Raw genomic sequence first — 19,010 nt, 5'->3', positions numbered from 1 at the left:
CCAAGCTAGCAGATGTTCAGGAGTCACTGTCTCCAGCCTAACTGATAATTAGAAGGATGGTCACTCATTAGAAGGACGGAAAGAAATAACTCACTCTTGTTAGCAAGACTACTAAATTCTGTTATCACACCACAGACTTACAACACAAATGTTGTTCTCTAGCTTAGACCTAAGTTAAAAGTATCTTAACCCTAGGTTTTCCAGGCACTTGCTTTCCTTATATCAAGCCCCCCCTTTTCTTTTACCTTTGCAAATCCTTTTGCTAGATAACTCCATTTTGCTCAGGAGTTCTGGCAAAGTATTTACCATTCCAACTAGTTGCCTAACCTTATGTCTTTTCCCATCTTCATAAACAGTTACAGACCTTTTACAATGCCAAAAAGAACACTAGCATGTTACAAGTAATCAGCGTTAAAACAATCATTATTACGATTCCTGCAACCAGCTGCCTCAGCTAGGAGAGATTAGGTAACCATGAAGTTAACTTTCTCCGTGTTTCTTCAAAAACCCAAGAGGTACGTATCATCCTTGGTCATTGCATGAAATATTTCAGTTTATTTCCAAATTTCCTCCAGATCTGTTTCAATTCTGCCACTTTGATCTATATAGGAACCACTGATTATGGAACAAACCCCTCCTTGTGAAGCCAAAACCTGGGTACCACAGCACCTATGGTGCACGCGCCTTCCAGTTGAGGTAGAGTCTTAGGAGCATTTTCTCCACATAACCAATACTATCCTTTCCCTTCAGGCACGGGCCACCACTGAATTATGATACCATCCCTATTAATAGTGTGATTGTAATTTGAATAGTGACCTACACCTCTGGCATTTCTTTGTACACAGGTCTAATATTCTTAAACCCAGTCTCCAGATCTCAAAGGGTGAATCAGATAATCTAAACCTGTCGCTCTTGTCCCTAATATTCTTTTAACACCAACAAATATCAATAACCTTCTTTTCTCAGGAATTCAGAAAAATCTATTTGCCACTCTTGTCCTGGATAACTTCCTCTCCCAATTGTCCCAATTTGATTCCTATTGTCAGTTTTAGGATTATTCTTAAGACAGAGCTGACATTGTTCTGTCACTAACTGAACTATGGTGTATAGATTCCTTCCTATAATCTGTATATAAAGAGTTGCTACCCAATGAGTTTTATTATGTTCCTCCTGAACTAACTTTCAGAGGTGATTAGAGGGAATTACAGTTTGCCCATCAGGTATCTGAACCCAACCCTCTTGGTTTTCCTGTCTTTTCAGATCTTCAATCAACTTTTTATCCTCTCTTGAATATCCAGGTTCAGATTTCTCAATTGTTAGCTTGCCATCAGGGATTCAGGACATGATTTCAGATTGTTCAGCTTCTTGTTTGGCTTCAAAATCGGCCAAATCATTTCCAGTTCTCTGATTAGGGTCACCTTGTTGAAGCCCTCTACAATACGTAACAGCTACTTCCTCAGGTAGCTGAGCAGCAGTTTCTGTAGCATGTTTAATCTGTTTCCCTTGTACATTCGAAAGTCCTCATTCTTTCCAGATGGCACCATGTGCATGGACCACACCAAATGCATATTTAGAATCAGTCCAAATATTTATCCTTTTGTCTTTAGCCAATTCCAGGGCTCTCATTCTGCCTTTTGGGTGGAGGTGTTTGCGGGTAAAGGGTCAGCTTCTATTATCTGTGAAGTGGTGGTAACGGCATATCCTGCCTTTCATTCACCATTTTTCACGGAGCTACTACCATCAGTAAACCAAGAAGCAAATCCGGTTGGCTCGAATATACAGCCTCTACAGTGACCAAGCAGTCATGTGTTAGCGGTTCTGTCGGTTGCTCCTGCAAAAAGGATGCTGGATTCACAGCATCAGTGACCACAATTTCTGTATCATCGTGTTCCACAAGGGTGGCCTGGTATTTTACAAACCATGAAGGAGACAACCAGTGGGCTCCTTTCTGTTCCAGGACTGCTGATACAACACGGGACACTAGCACAGTAATCTTTTGTCCCAAGGTGAATTTGCAAGCCTCTTCAGTATTCATGACAACCGCTGCCACAGCCCTTAGGCATCCGGGCCATCCTTTGCTCGCTTCATCCAGCTGTTTCGAAAAGTATGCCACTGGCCTTTTATAGGGTCCTAGTTTCTGAGCAACTATTCAATTTAGTCAATAAGGTATACAGATTAGTTACTACTGGATGAATATCCTCTACAATTTTGTTGATTGCTCTGAGATCTTGAACCAATCCGCAACTCTTCCCATCATATTTCTTTACTGTCCAGATAGGAGTATCATATTCCAATTCACATTCGATTAATAATCTATATTTTAAAATTTAACAATGATTTCTTTGATTCCCTTTGATCTTCTACTTTTAAGGGATATTGGTTTATTCTAGTTGGGCAGGCCCCCCTCTTTTTATTTCCACTAAAACAGGCAAAGCATTTTTCGCCTTACCTGGACCTTCAGATGCCCAGACTCCCATAGATATACCCGATTAAGGATTTCTTCTATTTCAGGGAGGTCTTTCTGTTCACTTTTCTGTTGAATTAAAGATAAACTCAAAACTGTAATTAATTGATCGGTTTTAATTCTTAATTCCATTTTGCCTTCTTAAATGTTGCTTCTCACCCCTTGTGTCTTGTAGGACCCAAACCACAAGACGCCCCCTGCTTCTTGTGGGTGTCCACCAGCAGCCAGATATACACCTTTACCTACGATCCGTGCTCTTTACCTCGCATAGGACGTCTCCTTACGACTGATAGGTATCCCCTTTACCTGGTTCAAACATACCTGATGATTCACTCGGGATGGTCCTTGTCTGCCCCTGTGGTGATCTGAGTCAGTGGGGGAGTCCTCTCGAGAAATCTCAGGGGCTCCCAGAGGAGTCTCCAAGCTAACTGATAATTAGAAGGATGGTCACTCATTCAAAGGATGGAAAGAAATAATTCACTCTTGTTAGTAAGACCACTAAATTCTGTTATCACACCACAGACTTACAACACAAACATTGTTCTCTATCTTAGACCTAGAGTTAAAAGTATCTTAACCCTATGTTTTCCAGGCACTTGCTTTCCTTATATCAGTAGAAGGTTAGAGATGTTTGCAGCACAACTTTCACAGAGAAACCAGATAATTCATTCTCAAGGTCCGAGAGGAGAGTTCAGCAGGCACTTGCTCCAGATTTCCAGGGCTTTCCACACACAGGAAGGCCTGCTCTGAGGGCAAGCTGCTTCCAGTCTCTAGAATAAGAGAGACAAGGACAGTTCCCAAATGATGGAGCCCACATTCCCTGCAGGGACGTTCCCCACAGTGTTGCTGGTCCCTGCCTCTTCTGCTTCCCTCCTGCTCCAGCACTCGAGAGGTTATGCTTCCAAACCCCAAAAGCAGTGGAAACCGAGGCTGGAATTAAAGACAAGCAAGCAAGCAGGCAGCCAAATTGGAAATGCAGCTTCAACAGCAGAGACAGGATGACTCTGTGCAGATCCTATAGTTACTGATAGAGCACTCAGGAAATAAATCCTACCTGGGTGAAAGAGAACTGGACAAGGCTGGCAGAGTTCAAACTAAATGGGACCACGTGGGCTCTTAAAATTTTCCATGCTAAAAATAATCAGTAGCACATGCTCTGCCTTATAGGAGGCATAGGAACGGGAGTTGACAAAACCCTAAAGAACTGGAGGCCACACCTTTAAAAATCAGTTATTGCACAGAAACACTTATTCGACCTACCCTTGCCATCAGGTGTGTTTTCCCTGAAAGCTGAACCGGTGCCCGTGTCCCCAGGCTGCAGGCCCCGGCACGGCACACTTTGAGCACCAACCAGGCTGTATAGCCTTCCTATATACCTCTCTCTTTGGTGGGGCAAGCAACCATCACCCAGAGGTGGGGGCCACCAAACATGACTCAGTAGCTGCAAGCACACAAAGACAGGAGCCAGGCAAGCAAAGTCTCATCTGGATGGCACTTTTGAAAAGAACTGAACAGGTAAGTGTCCCTATACTTCAATAATTAAAGGTAAGGGTTGTGCATCAATTGCTGCTGCTTCAAACACCAGTACTGCGAGACAAGAACAGCAGGAGACTCCCCTTAAGCAATACCACCTTTTCACAGCCCAGTTAACACAGGCTCCTCTGTGAATGAAAGCTACAGTGAAGCCACTCCACAACCTTGAACTATTTAAGAACTAAGTCCTACGTCCAGAGGGGTAAATTATGACATAGGTAAAAGGCTGAAAAAGCTGGTTGTTGGAGAGCTAAAAAGTAGGACTGTGGAACAACAAGTGCTACCACCCCCAGGCTCTCTTATCTCCAAGATAAAAACCTGCTCTTGATGTTCCTAAAAGAGCTCACCCCCCACCTCTGCAGCTGAGGCTGCTTTGCTGATGGCCCAGGCTTTATTGGTATTTCATCTTATAGTCACTTCTTCTGTATCCTTCTCACACTCCAAGCACCAAACATTGGCCCAGCACAGCTCCACACTCCAGCAGCACCACTTCTGGCCCAAAGCAGAACCCCAAAGAGTTTCTATGTTATATTCAGTTTACAATGCAAGTATCAGCCTAGTTAAACTGCAGCAGGCTTTTTCCTGATGTTTTGGAAATCACCAAGGAGCACTTGTATACACTAACACCAACCACCAGCAACCCTCCCAACAGGCACTGATCACCCCTGAGCTCATCACTCCTGCTACACAACTCATCACAGGCTATCCTCAGTAGTTAACATTAACCCTGACTGTCAAGCTCCTTAATGCATGTTCTACCCTATTACCTTCCTACTCCAATCATTTCATCATTTATGGTTTCCTCCCAGTGAATCCTCTATTACAGACACCACTTTGCCAGAAAGGTGTCTCAGATGCAGAAGCAGACTTCAGAAACTGCTTTTGCACCACTTCACCAATAGCACCTTTATCTTTCTTGGCTGTTCCTCAGAATTTGGTGGAAGCTTGTTGCTGGCTTTTTTTATTTTGCCAGCTTTGGTGTCCTCTCCAGAAACAGTCAGCTCAAATGTTCTGCCTCAAACCATCCAAAAGGGTTTAGCCCACAAGCCAGAGGCCACACGGCCTTTCTGTTCTCACCCAGCTTTAAACTGCAGTGAAAGTCCTCTGATTGAGGCTAAGGCACTCTGTGCACAGGTACCCCTGACTGGGGAATCAACACCACTTCTAAAGCCAAGGGGGGCTGGAACTGATGATCTTTCAGGTCACAAACAACCCACTTAATATCACTTGTTGGGGCTCTTTCCAAACAGCTACCTCCTCAACACACCTTCCAGTCCAGACTCAACTCTTTTAAAAGCATCCTCTACGATACAGGCAAAGCAGAATTTCACAGAAACTACATCCAATGCTTAGCATTTTCCATTTGCTTCTCCACAGTGAAGCTCATGCAGCCCTTGCTATGGGCAGTAGTGGACTGTCCACTACAGGGCAGCTTGTAAATTGAAATTTCAAAGCAACCAGCTGCGTCAAGTGCCCAATATCCAGATCAATTCCCACAAAACAGGCATGTACAACACTCTGGAGCAGAGACTAAAGAAAGCTAAGGCTTCCAATATTCTCTGCACGCAAGGCAAGAACCAGACTTGCATTTTCAAGGAGACAGACTGGCAAGGTTTAAATCACAACACGCTGATACCACTGTTAAGAACAGCGAGAAAAGAGGCAGCACCGACACCAAGCAGGTATCTGGAGAACAGCATCAAGACCTACTCACTAGATTTACTGTGCACAGCAATGAGAGCCTGATAAGCAGCTCCTCAAAACAAAAGCTGCACTAGACATAAACAGAAAGCAAGGAGTAGTGGTTTTCAGTTGGAAGTCTTGTGCCTGAGGCTTGGCTTGCTGAGAGCAAGTAGCAGAAGCACCCACAGAAGAAGAATAGCAAATATTAGTGGAAGAGGCACTTTATATTCCTCTGCACTAGGAAGGAACTGCAGAGGCTCCAGAGAGTCATCTGGACTGAATGAGCAGGGACATAACTGGTATGCGCTGAACCAGCTTGCTAAGAGAAGTTACACAACATACTTGAGACTGATGAGAGGCCTGTTTCACTTTGATCTGTATTACAGTAGCACCGACGAGCCCTTGCCCAAATTACACCAGGGGCTGTTCTCAGAGACAGAAAGGCTTCCCCTCAAGACTGCAGGCTGCCTCCCTGCCTCGGCTTTGGCAGCCCTTCCTTTAAAAAGCAAAGCCAAGGCAGATTAAGTCACCTTCCTATGGTCACATCAAGATGAAGGAAAGACATGAATGGCAAAGAGGTCCTCCAACTCGAGAGACAGGAGCCCATTCTCTCACCAGGCAAACAGAACACTATACTCCAACTTGGAATACTTTAGGGAAGTGACGTGCAGATTTCTTTCCTGCACCCCTGAACACCCAAATATTTTCCTTAACCCTGCATTTCAACAAGAAACGGAATACAAGTCCCAGCTAATAACAAACAAGGCCCTAAGGTTTATGGAGACACACACTCCAATCCTCATTCCATATTCCCAATTCCCAGATTCATCCCTGTGCAAAGCTAATGTCCCCAACACAAGAGGCACATGCAGATCATGAGCTTTTGCCAAGAACTGCTGCTATTTATACACAGGAGTCAAAAACCAGCCACAGCACATGCTAAAAGTTTCTCATCCTCATTGCCAGGTGGCAGCAGAGGTCAAAGGCAACCGGCAGCTCTTCAGGTCTACCAGCAGTGATTTGTCTGCTGAGGGAAGGATTTTCAATGATCTTCCATGAAATACTCAGCTCTGCCTGCAGTAAGGTACACGACCCACAAATTCAGGGCCAGCTTCCAGCCAGGAGCAGCAAAGTGAAACAGAATCCATGTAGCGGACAATAAAACCCCACAGTAACACAGCTTAAGACAATCATCTACAGAAGCAGCCAGTGACACTCAAACTTGTCATCACCTTCAGCAAGCCCTACGAGAAGCAAACTCAACAGCCTTCATTTCCAGGAAATATTAAGCACCTGCTGAATAAAACAGCTTCTTCCAAGTATCTGAAAGAAGCTGCCTGAAGTTAATCATCACTTCATGAAGTTTAACCAGCCATCTGCATTCACAGCACTGTAGTTAGAAAACAGGATTTAAAAAAGCCTGTCATTAGAACTGAAAGCTTACACAATCAAAAGTAATTAATTGTTTTAACTTTTGCTACTGCTTCTAAAGGTTGCCTCGGACAGCTCATCTTATTACAGTCTCCCTGGACACTAGAAATATGTTAAATAACTGACATCAGGTAAGTGCACATGAAAGATGAGAGCCACGGATAAGTGCAGTTTGTTGCTTTGAAAGCATTATGCTCTTCAGCTAAACCAGCACACTCCACTGCTGCACAAGTATGCATGGACATACGCATGGACTGAGAGTCAGGCTTCTTTGGCCTGGAGAAGGCTCCTGGGACACGTTACTGCAGCCTTTAAGTACCTTGCCGACAAGGAATCTGGAGAGGGGTTAGAACTGGATAAGCTTTAAGGTCCCTGCCAACCCAAACCAGGCTGGAATTCTATGATTTAGTGCACTAGCAGCACATGCAAGCAAACCAATTAATCAAGAACTAAACTGTGCCATCAAGATACATGCAGAGAAGCTGTACTATCCTGTATCAGGAGCACAGGTACACACCATTAATAGATGACAGGTACCATACAGTGCACAGTATCTCCACCCTTTGCTCAGTTAGCTCTTTAAAGAATGAAGAGTTGAAGTGACTTGAACCAGGTCACACGGCAAGCCCTGGAGGAAGAGCAAACTCAGCTACATTGCTCCAACAGCTCCGGTCCATGTGCTTCCAAGAGAAAGCCATCCCTCCCTCACGAGTTGAACCACACTCCAGCACGCCACATGCTCCTCCTTGGCTACACCGCACACACACGCTGGGCTGCAGCTCAGTAGATCATTCACAGGACAGGAGAAAAAGAAAGCTACCATCTACCACTACTGCCTTCCCCAGCAATAAGCCATTTCCTTTCATCTGAGACAAAGTCCACAGAGGCTCTGATAACACTCAGCAGGCACAACCACCAACCCCACAGAGGCAGCACAAGACCTTGTGAACATGCAAAGCCAGAATTACTTCCATTCTGCAGCCCCTTACTTTCCTGTAGCAGACTGGCTGTGGTCAACCACAGCTTTTGCTGCTAATCCTTACTACTGCAGATAACTCTCAGTAAAGGGTGCCCTCACCAAGGTGCCTATGCATTTTGCATTCCCTGCTTCATGATACAACTTACCGGACTGTGTGTGATAAAGCGCTCAGCCAGGCATAGACCAAGCAGCCCCATTCTGGAACATGAGTAACTCGGATCTCACTCGCTTCAAGAAGGGGGAAGAAGAATGAAAAACAAAAGATAAAAGTCAAACAACAAGGCCTCTTTCAGGGAGCAAGGCTACTGACACATTCCTTCCTCAACAGCAATACAAGTTAATTCCTTTGCTCTCGAATGTGTTCCATGCTGGCTTACAAACAAGCAGAAGTTACTGCACTATACGAAAAGCTTGCTAATAACAGTTTTTCTCAATCATTACCATAACATAAGCAAGCCTTGCCCTACCAGACACACAAGAGACAACACAAGGCACCCTTAATCTTTACTACCTCGTCTGCCACTCTTACGTCATCTCCCGCTTTCCCTTCTAAGTAGCTACAGGAGAGTTCATAGCGAGAGCGAATCACATTTAACACCAATTCACACACTCCTCCGGCCTGCACAGCCGCTTCCCTCAGCAATGCCCAGACTTTGCTATTGGCAAGTGGGAAACAAGCAATAAAAACCACCTAAAACCAAACCTACCACACGTAAGACCCCAAAACTACCACAGGCCACTGAGGAGGCCTTGGCACCCCCCTGCCTGCTACACCGCCCGGCGCACAGCACCCCTCAGCTGCTGGGATTCTGAGGCCCGCTTCCCGCCGCAGCCCGCCCCTCAGCCCTAGGACCCCGGTAACCAAGAGCCCCACCCCCGCCACGGGTGACCTACGGGCTGGACCGCGGCGGCGCTGACCTTGGACGTGGCGGAGCCGTGCGAGGGCCTGAGGAACGGCTGCCCACGGGGCTGACAACGCGGCAGCAGCACCCCGGTCCCCTCAGCCCCACACCGAGCGATGCCGCTGACAGCTCGCGGCCCGCTTCCCGCCACTGTCTGCGGGGCCTGGCAGCGCCCCGCCGCGGTACTCGCGGCCTGTCCAGCGCAACCCCACGCTCCCCGCGCCGGGGCCCGGAGCAGCTCCCGGCGGCGCAGCATCCCCCGGCCCCGCTGCCACCGCCCCGCCCACGCGCAGCCCGGCCGGGCCTCCGGGCTGCGACTGGCAGCGGCTCCCGCCGCCCCGCCCTCCCGGCACGCCCCTCTCGCGAGAGGCGGAGACGGAGCTCTCGCGAGATCCCGTCTCTTCAGACGCTGTGCATGCGCCCTCTGCACTGCCCGGTGCCTCGGGGGGTGGTACCTGAGGTGAGCAGTGCGGGTGTGGCTCCGGTTCCCGTCTGTTCTTTCTTGTTCCGTGCCCTGGGGCGGGCTGTGGCCGCCTCCATTCCTTGCTCGCTCCGCGCTGCATTTGGTGGGGAACGCACGCCCGCTCCTCATGAGGCGAGCGGAGCGGAGCCGCTGAGGCCTAGTCAGCCCTGGTGACAGCGGCCGCCCCTGTGGTGTCCCTCGTCTTCCGCCCAGGAGCAGCGGTAATAGAGGGTTCTCCGCTGCTGGCGTGGCGCGGCCCGGCCCGGCCCGGTCCGCGGTGTGGGGAGCGCTTCCTTCCTTTAGCCCTCCCGTCGGGCGTTTTGCCCCGGTGTTCCGACGTTGTAGGGAGCTGCCTCCTCTCACTGGCAGGACCTGCTGTGTCCTGTGCATCGGCCAGGCCTTGGGCACCTGAGTCATCTCTTCAAAGGGTTAGGAACGGCTGTTTCATAGTTCTTAGAGGCTGCGTCTGAGCACCCTCATCCATTCCCAGCTGCTCAGCCCTGTTCTCTGCTGGGATCCTAAGGCTCGTCTGTGCCCCAGAGCCAAAGCGCTTGATTGTCTCTTTACACAGCCAAACGCTGCTGGCCTCCACCTTGCTGTTCAAAGAAGTAAACAGAGGTGAACCTGTGTTATACAAAGCTTTAGTCATGCTACGAATGCTTTGCTGGTGACGAAACACGTTAGTAAGCAAGTGCATTTGGCAGCAGGTAGAGCAGTGGAGGACTGGAGCTGCCAAGCCTGAGCCAGAGTGCAACATGAAAATCTGTGTTTGGGCAAGGTTACTGCTTAGCTGCAGTAGCACCAAGTTGGAATTAATGGAGACTTTTGTGTTCATTTTATTGTTAAATACTCGTGATGTTAGCCACACACACTCTGGTTTCTCCTTGTGTGCAGCAGAGAGGAGACTTAGTTTGTCACTGGACCTGTCTTTGTGGTGACAGAGATGGCTTTGAATTTACAAATGGAACAACTTAGGCTGCTTTTGTGTCTTTTGGAAAGTCAGAGGGGAAAGTCAGAGGGAAAAAATGGGCCAGAGAGAGATGGCTCAGCAAAAGGGCTTTGGGGCAAGAAGAGGTAGCAGGGAAGAGCAAAGCAAGAAGTGAGACCATAAACTTCCTTGCTCTTTCCAGTAACCGCCTCCTTCTGCAGAGCCCTGTGAGCTTGCCTGGCTGTGAGCAGCTTGCTCTACACTATGTAATGATGCAGCAAATCTGCTGTAAACACCTTAACAGCAGGACACCAGGCTGCCTGGAGTTAAGCCCACTCAGTTGTTTATTTACACATGTATGCAGCAAGCATCACGTTAGAGAGTGTCAATGAGTAATTTAGGAAAACCACAGTCATGTTTGAGCAGGATTGGCCTTCCAAAATTAGTAATTTGTGGAAGTATTTTTCTATGAAAAGCTCCTGATTTGCCTCAACATTTTTGTTTGGAGCAGGCAGAAATTACTAACAAATTCTGCTTAAAGACCAGAAATTGTGCCACACATGAAGCAGAAAAAATGCAACAATGCTCAGACTTTGCCCATTTGATGTCTTTAAAAGGAAGAGCTCAGAAGTTTCTGTTAGGAATTCTGCTGACAGCCATACTTAACTGTTACAATCTGCAGTCGGGGTGTTGATGGCTCCTGACTGTAGGGTGTTAGGAGATCTGGCCAAGGTCACAGGGGTGGCCTGTGTCAGACACAGGGTGACCATCAACATTTGAAGCTCTTGGGACAAACTTGGTGTCATGCTATGTGTGCAGTGCGCAGCCAAGCTCTTGGAGCAGTCAAAGGCCATAATCTTTACTACAGTGGAAAGAAAAACACATTCTATTGAGTACTAATAAAATGACAGTGATGTCAAATAAAACAAAGACTGCTATCAGAAAACAAAGACTGCTTCCAGGTCTGACAAGTCATGTTCTTACTGAAACAGTTCATGGGTCTGAAGTTTTCCTGAGTGAGGAACAGCTTTCTAACCTGCTAGTTCAAATTTCGTGGTCATTTATAAAGCAAATACATGTTCCCAGCAAGGAAAATTGGCAGCCTACAAAGGAAAAGGATGACTAAAATTGAGAAAAGAACACGTAAGGTATGTCAGCATCCTGGAGGCCAATTTATTCTTCGTTGTTGTAAATTAGAGGTGTAGCCATTAACATCTCAAAGAGAGCTGGCAGACTGAGGCGAGCAGAGGTGTACTTGCCCAGTTGCTTTGCAGGGGATTTGAGCTGTAATTTTTCTCTCTTTCAGGAACTGTGTGAGACTAGGAGTTAAAAACAAGGATGGGCCTGGCTGGAGGGGGAGCAGGTAGTCAGCCCTGGAGAACAAGTGCAGGCTTGGAAAGGACACTGTCGTGGAATGGACTCAATCCATTCCTTCCTAGAGTAAGATTGGGATTCTCTATGCTCCAGCCCCACTGTCTGGGAGAGCTGTATTGGATGAGGGTTTTCTTACACAAGCCCATTAAATAGTTGCTTGTGCCCAGAGGTGGGAGGAAAGCAGTCAAGCCTCCATGGTGGAGGTGGCTTTTGCTTGGAGCCCAGTCCAACGTGGCATGCTCATCAGACAATGGGTTGCTGCTGCTGCTTAGATTGCTGGGAGGTTGTTTTTGACTGTCATCAATGTTAAACTAAATCCGTCTTACAGCAATTGATTAATCAATGTCACCTTAAAGAATACAGGAGTGACTTAGAGCCCTGTTCTTATTCTGATGAATTCTCTTTTCTTTAAGGTCTGACTTTTTATTGGTGCCTTTCCAAGGAGCAGAAGTTTTACTGGACAATGTGGTGCCTCTTGCAGGTAATGGAGCTCCTGACAAGTACTATTGGCGGTCCTACTGCAGTGTCAGTGGGTGCCAGCGGTGGGCAAGCAATGATCGTGCCTGAACCTTCCGTCTCCCACTGCAAGCACAGCTCTGGTGTGACTAGAGCAAGGACTGGAAAAAATGAATTTTATTCTTCTAAATGTGCTAGCATGGCAGAACCTGTCAGACTCCAGGGGAAAGATGATAAATGTCCAGGCTCTTTCCGGCTTGGAGGAGAGAGTGAATTACTCTGCTAAAGAGCAAGTTGGCAGGGCTGGCAGTGTATTAAGTGAAGTAGCTGTAACTACTCTGCCACCTTCTGTCATAAAGTAGCTGTAAATGCGAAGTTAGTTTTAATGTGTTAAACCAATCTCTGATACTTTCCTACTAAAGTGACTGACGTGTATAGTTCTGTGTTCAAAATGCTACCGTTCAAGCCCCGGCAGAGTGTCATGGTGGTAGAGATGCCTGATGTCTGGGGGCCTAAAAAGCTGCCTTGTACGGAAGGGGTTTCTGTGGGAGCTGGGGGTCAGGCGGGTCAGTAGTGTCTTCAGGGTCAGTGAAGCCCTGAGGCCCTTGAGCTTAGTTTATTAAGGATCGAAACACTAATGACCCACTGAAAGGTACCGCAGATACGCACTTTTCTATCTTTAAAGCCTCCTAATTCATCAGCCACTTAAATTCCTATTAACTTAGCTAGTGGCTTTAGAAAGCGCTTCATTCTTCCTTTCAGCAACCCAGCAGGCATAATGTTTGTGTGATCTCCAGCTTAATAGACTGGTTTCAGCAACAGTGGGTGAGGATTTGCTGGCCTAATGGATGTAGGAGGTCAGGCAAGGTGAGCTTAATAGTCCCTTCTGGCCTTTGAAGCCTGTGACTGTCATTTGTTTTCTCCTGCTCTTCCCCAAGATGAGGATCACTTCTCCCCTGAAGCTGACGCAGCTGTTGGCGAGATGACCAGAGGCGCAGTCCTTGAGGTGCAGGTACGTGGAGCTGTTGGGAAAAGTCTTGTTGCTGATAGTACTACTGCTGTGACTCTGTGCACCCCCCATCCTGTGTGTGTGAAGACAGACAACAAAGCCAGAGCCTGGAAGTCTGGCTGCTGAGCAGGGTCTTGATGAGAACTTCCTGGTGTAGCATCAGTTCCCGCTCAGGGCTGTGTGGCTGGGAAGGGATGCGTGTTCCCTCTTGTGAGTGATGTGGGCAGAAAGCCAGGGTATGGATTTGAGTGATGAGAGTGAACTTGCCCACAGGGTGTTCCAGCTGCTGCCTGGTGGCAGGAGCTACATTTCCTCCAGCCTACAGATAGGAAGGGGTGTCTGATAGGGAGCGAATGATGCTGGCATTGCATCCTTCACGGCTCACACCAGAACTGCTGCCCACTCTGGTTTTTCTGTGTTTCCAGGCCACAAATTATGACAGTGCAACAGGACTGCCACTGATACAGCTGTGGAACTTGACGGGCAATGAGGTGCGTGTGTTGACGTACCTATTTTGTTGGAATCGATGCCGATGCAGGCTTCCTGTTGTTGATTAGGAACTTGCTGATTGTTTTTTCTCTAGTGGTTTGTTCACCTTTCTACTTTTTGTTTTCTTTCTTTTCACCTCCCTTTAGGTGGTGTCCGTAAACAGAACTCTGGTGGAAAGAGGCCTTGCTCGGTGGATTGACTACTAGCAATGTCCTACCATTTCCCTAGAAACACATACCTCATCTCGGTGAAAGGCAGGGTTATTAAAAGCCATAATGACAAATACTGTAGCTTTAAAGCAAAAAATCGTCTCTGGCCTCTCTTCAAAAGCTGAATGGGAAAAAACCTTAAAACCTTACAGCTCGTTCGAAGGTAGCAGATGCTCCTTAAGCTGTGATTGTTCCACATGTATAATACCCGTGAACTTAGTGTCTGCTTTCCCTTCAAAGTTAGAATTATAGAATCATAGAATAGTTAGGGTTGGAAAGGACCTTAAGATCATCTAGTTCCAACCCCCCTGCCATGGGCAGGAACACCTCCCACTAAACCATGTCACTACAGTCCCTGATGAATAGTCCATCCCCAGCATCCTTGTAGGCCCCCTTCAGATACTGAAAGGCTGCTCTGAGGTCTCCACGCAGCCTTCTCTTCTCCAGGCTGAACAGCCCCAACTTTCTCAGCCTATCTTCATACGGGAGGTGCTCCACTCCCCTGATCATCCTCGTGGCCCTCCTCTGGACTTGTTCCAACAGTTCCATGTCCTTTTTATGTTGAGGACACCAGAACTGCACACAATACTCCAAGTGAGGTCTCAGGAGAGCAGAGTAGAGGGGCAGGATCACCTCCTTGGACCTGCTGGTCATGCAACTTTTGATGCAGTCCAGGATGCGGTTGGCTTTCTGGGCTGCGAGCACACACTGAAGCTGGCTCATGTTCGTTTTCTCATCGACCGACACCCCCAAGTCCTTCTGCGCAGGGCTGCTCTGAATCTCTTTTCTGCCCAACCTGTAGCTGTGCCTGGGATTGCTCCAACCCAGGTGTAGGACCCCTTGCACTTGGCATGGTTAAACTTCATGAGGTTGGCATCGGCCCACCTCACAAGCGTTACATTGGTTGTCCTTTATTAACAGGCTCTGCCTATGAAATTAATGAATGTGATTAAGGAATTTAATGTTCAGTGATGGATTTCTTGACTTGAAAATCGTGGCTTTCTCTCTTTCCCTTCAGGACTTGCCGATGCACAAGGCCCTCTTCTGGGTAGCCATGGCAGTGCTGCAGCTGGATGAAGTAAACCTGTACTCAGCAGGTACAGACCTGCTTGAGCAGAATCTGCACACCCTGGACAGCCTTCGAATATTCAACGGCAAGGTGAGCTGTTAGCGACCAGCTCTGACTGACACTGGGTTTGTGTGAGCACTTACATCTGTTGATACAGGAAAAAACCACAACTCTCGTCCTGCTGGACACTGGGGAAGCAACTGAAACTGCAATTTGCGTTAGGAATTGTTCCACTTGGGTACTACCAAGAGTAAAACTGCGATGTACGTAACTGCGTTCTGAACTGGAACAGAAATGTACAGGTGTGTTGTGTTCAAAGGTGTGCTTGGTATTTCAGTGTAAGCTCTTAAAATTACTCTGTCACTTGTCAAAAGAACACCTTGAGCTATCATGAGCAGCTCTTGGGTTTTCTTTTTCCTGGTCAGAGCCCAGAAGAGGTGTCCATGGAGATCAGGAGACCCCTCGAGTGGCACTGCAAGCAGATGGACCGTTTTGTTGGGTTGAATTTCAACTTCAACTTTGCAGCAGCGGGACACCTCCTGAAGGGTAAGAACACATCTTGCATCTTCTGTTAGAGTTGTGCTTCCTTACCCTTCGTGTGAAGTGTCCTGAGAACTTGCTAATGAACATACTAATGCTTCGTAAATATGCCTTGACCATTAAATACAGTATTCGGTTTTTAACCCCACTTGTTAGGGTACAGGCACCCTTCTCCTACCACTGTAGCAAGAACTGTGAGGGTTTTACACACACTACTAGCTCTGGTTAACAAGCACAGGAACTGTGACAAGTTTGAGGTGAACACCCAGTGCGTGGCTTACCTGGCAGGTAAAAGCAGACAAACCAGCGTTGTTCTCAGTTTGTGCTGACTGAAAACGAATGGATTCTTGTGGGAATTCTTATGGGTTTAGGTTGATAAAATTGTACCAGCGTGAAGGACACTTGTAACTGGGGGTGGACGAGGGGCTGGGCCAGGCTGGGGTGCATCAGAGACAGCGTTTGGGGGGCTGAAGGCTTTGCCCACAGGGGAGCGGCTGTGCAGCAATGGAAACGCTTCAGGGAGGCTGAAGGTTTCTTGATTTAAGCCTTGCAGTGTGTGCCTTACAGTGTGCCAGTTCCTATTGATCTACAAACAGAAACTGTGACCGTGTGAGGGCAAGTGTTTAAGTCATGTAATTGTGACTGGATGGGGATTAGCATTCTTTTTAAATGGCCTGGACGTAACCACTCCGCACTGCAGTGCACACAGGAGGAGTTGGAAGTGGGTGGAATGTTGCTTACCTTCAGCGTTGCCTCTCTGCAAAACTTACATTGACTCTCTTTGGCTTTTTAGCTTTGCTGCCAGTGTCTGAGGAAGTTTGAAGTCGCTGCAGCCTAAAGCACAGGAAGTCTCTCTTGTTGACAGACGTTTCAATGGAGAATGTTCCCATGGATACCTACCCCATCCATCACAGTGACACTAGCTATAGGTTGGTTGTCTAACTTTTAGATATTTCACATATATTTCAATGTCTGTTTCCTTTAATAAATTATCAGAAGGTAACCTGTGTTCTATTAAAAAGTCAGTCACAGAAATTTGAGTATCAGAATTCATAGAGATTTAATTTTGAGGTCTGTAAAGCTATTGCAGAGCTGAACTGCTTTGGAGGTTGTTCAACTCTTTGCTAACATCTTTCCACAAGACCTAATTTCATCTCGTTTATATTTTAGAGGGAAGTTTTACTTGTCCTTTTATAAGTAGTCACTTTATCCTTGTCATGAAAATCTCAACACCTGAGAGCCTGTCTATATGCAGCACAGATATAAGCTGAGAAACCCACCTCAAAGTGATGGGGAGAGCCAGTTTCTCTCAATGGGGAGCCCTTTACTCAGTGTCTGTCTTCTCAGCATCCAGTTCTGTCTTGCCTTGTAGGCTGATCCGCTTGTGTTCTTTTCACTGCTTTATTGTTTATCTTTTCAGCATTACATTGTTAGCCTTCACCAGTCAGTTTTGCAAGCAAAGTAATGACTATCTCTTTCTATGTGTTTTGGGGAGATTGACCTGTTAGGAGAGACGGGTTTAATACAGGATAGTTTGGCTATTTGAACAATTTATGCCTCAATATGCATAGTTCTAAAGATTTTCTGAATTGAATTTCTCTGCACTTTCAGAACACTAAAAGAAAACCAGCCCTGGTCATCACCAAAGGAAAGGTGCCTCCATCACTCGCTGCCCCAGTCCCCAGCCCTGGGGGGTGGAGGGGAATCTGAGATGCCGTTCCTTGCCCCCTCTGGATGCACTGGATGCATTGGCTCCTGCGAATGAAAAAGGACCACGATGCTGTCTGTCTTCTACCTCTTCCTTCCAGTGGGAAGGTTGGTTTTCTTGCTAATAATTGACCTGCCTTTTGAAATTCCGTCTGACCACACCAGGTATTCGATATGCCCTGAGCCTTGATCAGATCTATTTTGATGTATGTCTGGATTGGCTCTTGCAAAAGCATTTGTCCCTTGCTTAGCATGTTGAAATAGAGCTGGTTAGGCTTATGTCTGTAGTTACCTTGAAGAAAAATCAGCTGTGCCTGGGGGTAGGTAATTTATTTCTGCCTTTTGGAAGGCAAAAGCTTTTGGATATTTGCTTACTTGACAAATTTGTCAAGAACCCCCCATTAAATCCTCCCAAGGAAGAACTGGCCCTTCCCTCTCCTCTTTCAGTCAAATTGACAGTGTCTGATGAAGAGGAGAAGGGTTTTTCTGTGCCTTGGACACATACTCTTTATTAAAGCAGGCAGCCAAGTCTGAGCCCAGAAGGCAGATTAAAGCTAAAGGAATTCCTGCAGAGTTTTATTCATGTGGCTAGGACAGAAAAGAGCCAATAATAAACTGCTTTATGGGTTGTCTGATCTGGGTTCTCTGTGCTCTCCTTAGCTGGCAAGATGTCATTTTGGGCAGCAAGAATTCCTTGGTGCCTACTGATTACTCCTTTTTGTTGCTTACGGTGGTCTTGGCTATGTCCTAGCAGCTGGCATGGCAGGTCTGTTGTGACTGGCAGTGGGCCTTCAGGGTGAGTTCCTCACTGTCACTCGGGTGGCTGAGCCATTCACTGTAAAATCAGACCCATCCCTGGGCTTGGGATTACTTATGCTCGTCATGCCAAAGGTGAACAGTGGAAGGACCTTCTACTGCGTGACTGGTCATGAACTTGGTGTTTTAGAGGACTTGGTCATGAGTTTGGTGTTTTCCCTTGTTCCTGCAGGACAAGGGAAAGATTTTAGCCTAGTTCTTGCAGAATGGAAGAGGCACAGGTTAAACTGTAGAGCAGCCAGGGCAGGCGCTGATGTGCTTCTTACCTGAGGAGACACTTGGATGCATCAAGACCTCCTGAAATAGAGGAATGTGAAGGTATCTTCTGTTCTTGTCACGTCATCGTGATGTTTCTCCACAGAGAACACCAAGTGCTTTGGAAGTACCCTGTCAGATCCTCCCAAGTTCTCTATAAAATTAACTAGCACATACATGATGAGGGGGGAAGAATGTTTGCTGGAATAAGAGTCTGAAGTTACGCAGGTAACGCTGATGACTGCATGACTTATTATTGCATTTGTAGCTGGAATATTACAGTTCACTTTTCTTTCTTCACGTGTTTTACTCCAGAATCAGAGGGAGCGGTCGTGTATCTGTATGATGCAGAGGGAGGATCTAATAGGTCTTTTTTCCTCTGAAGTCACCATACATCACCAAAGCCACTCTTCTTTACAAAAATGACCTACAAACCGCAAGTTACATTCATTTCTGAGCATGGCTGCATTCTCCAATCCGTAATTCTAATGCTGAATTTGAAGTTCTGTAGACTTTTCACTCCACGGGTACCCTTGCTCTAACCAGCCTTGCTTGTGTCTACAGATAACTCCTTGCCTGGGAGGTCTAGCACCGGTTCTTCTGCTTCTGCTGGTCCCTCACAGGACCCAGAGAAGGACAGCAGCACACAGAGCACTGAGCATCTCTGGCACAATACAAGCAGCAGCTGAGAAGCCAGGAGTAC

General features: G+C 46.9%; 2 protein-coding genes across 19 annotated transcripts in view; one reads left to right on the top strand and one right to left on the bottom strand.

Moving 5' to 3' along the window:
• LOC308221521 (uncharacterized protein) overlaps positions 1-9,255 on the bottom strand; it is a 24,250-nt gene extending 14,995 nt beyond the window's left edge. For 9 of the 18 annotated variants that reach the window (XR_013956901.1, XR_013956902.1, XR_013956903.1 and 6 more), the window contains exons 1-2: positions 8,985-9,255; positions 8,237-8,318 (exon numbers count right to left, since the gene is read on the bottom strand). The gene's annotated coding sequence lies outside the window, so the exon portion shown is untranslated. Of the gene's footprint in view, positions 1-2,449; positions 2,534-2,785; positions 2,893-8,236; positions 8,319-8,984 lie in introns of all 18 variants that reach the window. The other 9 variants (XR_013956899.1, XR_013956910.1, XR_013956898.1 and 6 more) reach the window with 9 other exon arrangements.
• LOC308232978 (uncharacterized protein) lies at positions 9,109-19,010 on the top strand (the record flags this gene model as incomplete). Its single annotated transcript, XM_080639417.1, has 10 exons — positions 9,109-9,452; positions 12,171-12,238; positions 13,152-13,225; positions 13,648-13,713; positions 13,858-14,083; positions 14,939-15,291; positions 15,415-15,535; positions 16,323-16,458; positions 17,141-17,344; positions 18,872-19,010. The coding sequence occupies 5 exons, from the start codon at positions 9,109-9,111 to the stop codon at positions 13,915-13,917; spliced, it is 612 nt and encodes a 203-aa protein (XP_080495543.1). The 3' UTR covers positions 13,918-14,083; positions 14,939-15,291; positions 15,415-15,535; positions 16,323-16,458; positions 17,141-17,344; positions 18,872-19,010.

This window comes from Psittacula echo, assembly GCF_963264785.1.
Source record: "Psittacula echo genome assembly, chromosome: 1".
NCBI lineage: Eukaryota > Metazoa > Chordata > Aves > Psittaciformes > Psittacidae > Psittacula > Psittacula echo.
Note: the sequence above shows the minus strand (reverse complement) of the source record. Positions and strands in the feature narration are given on the sequence as shown.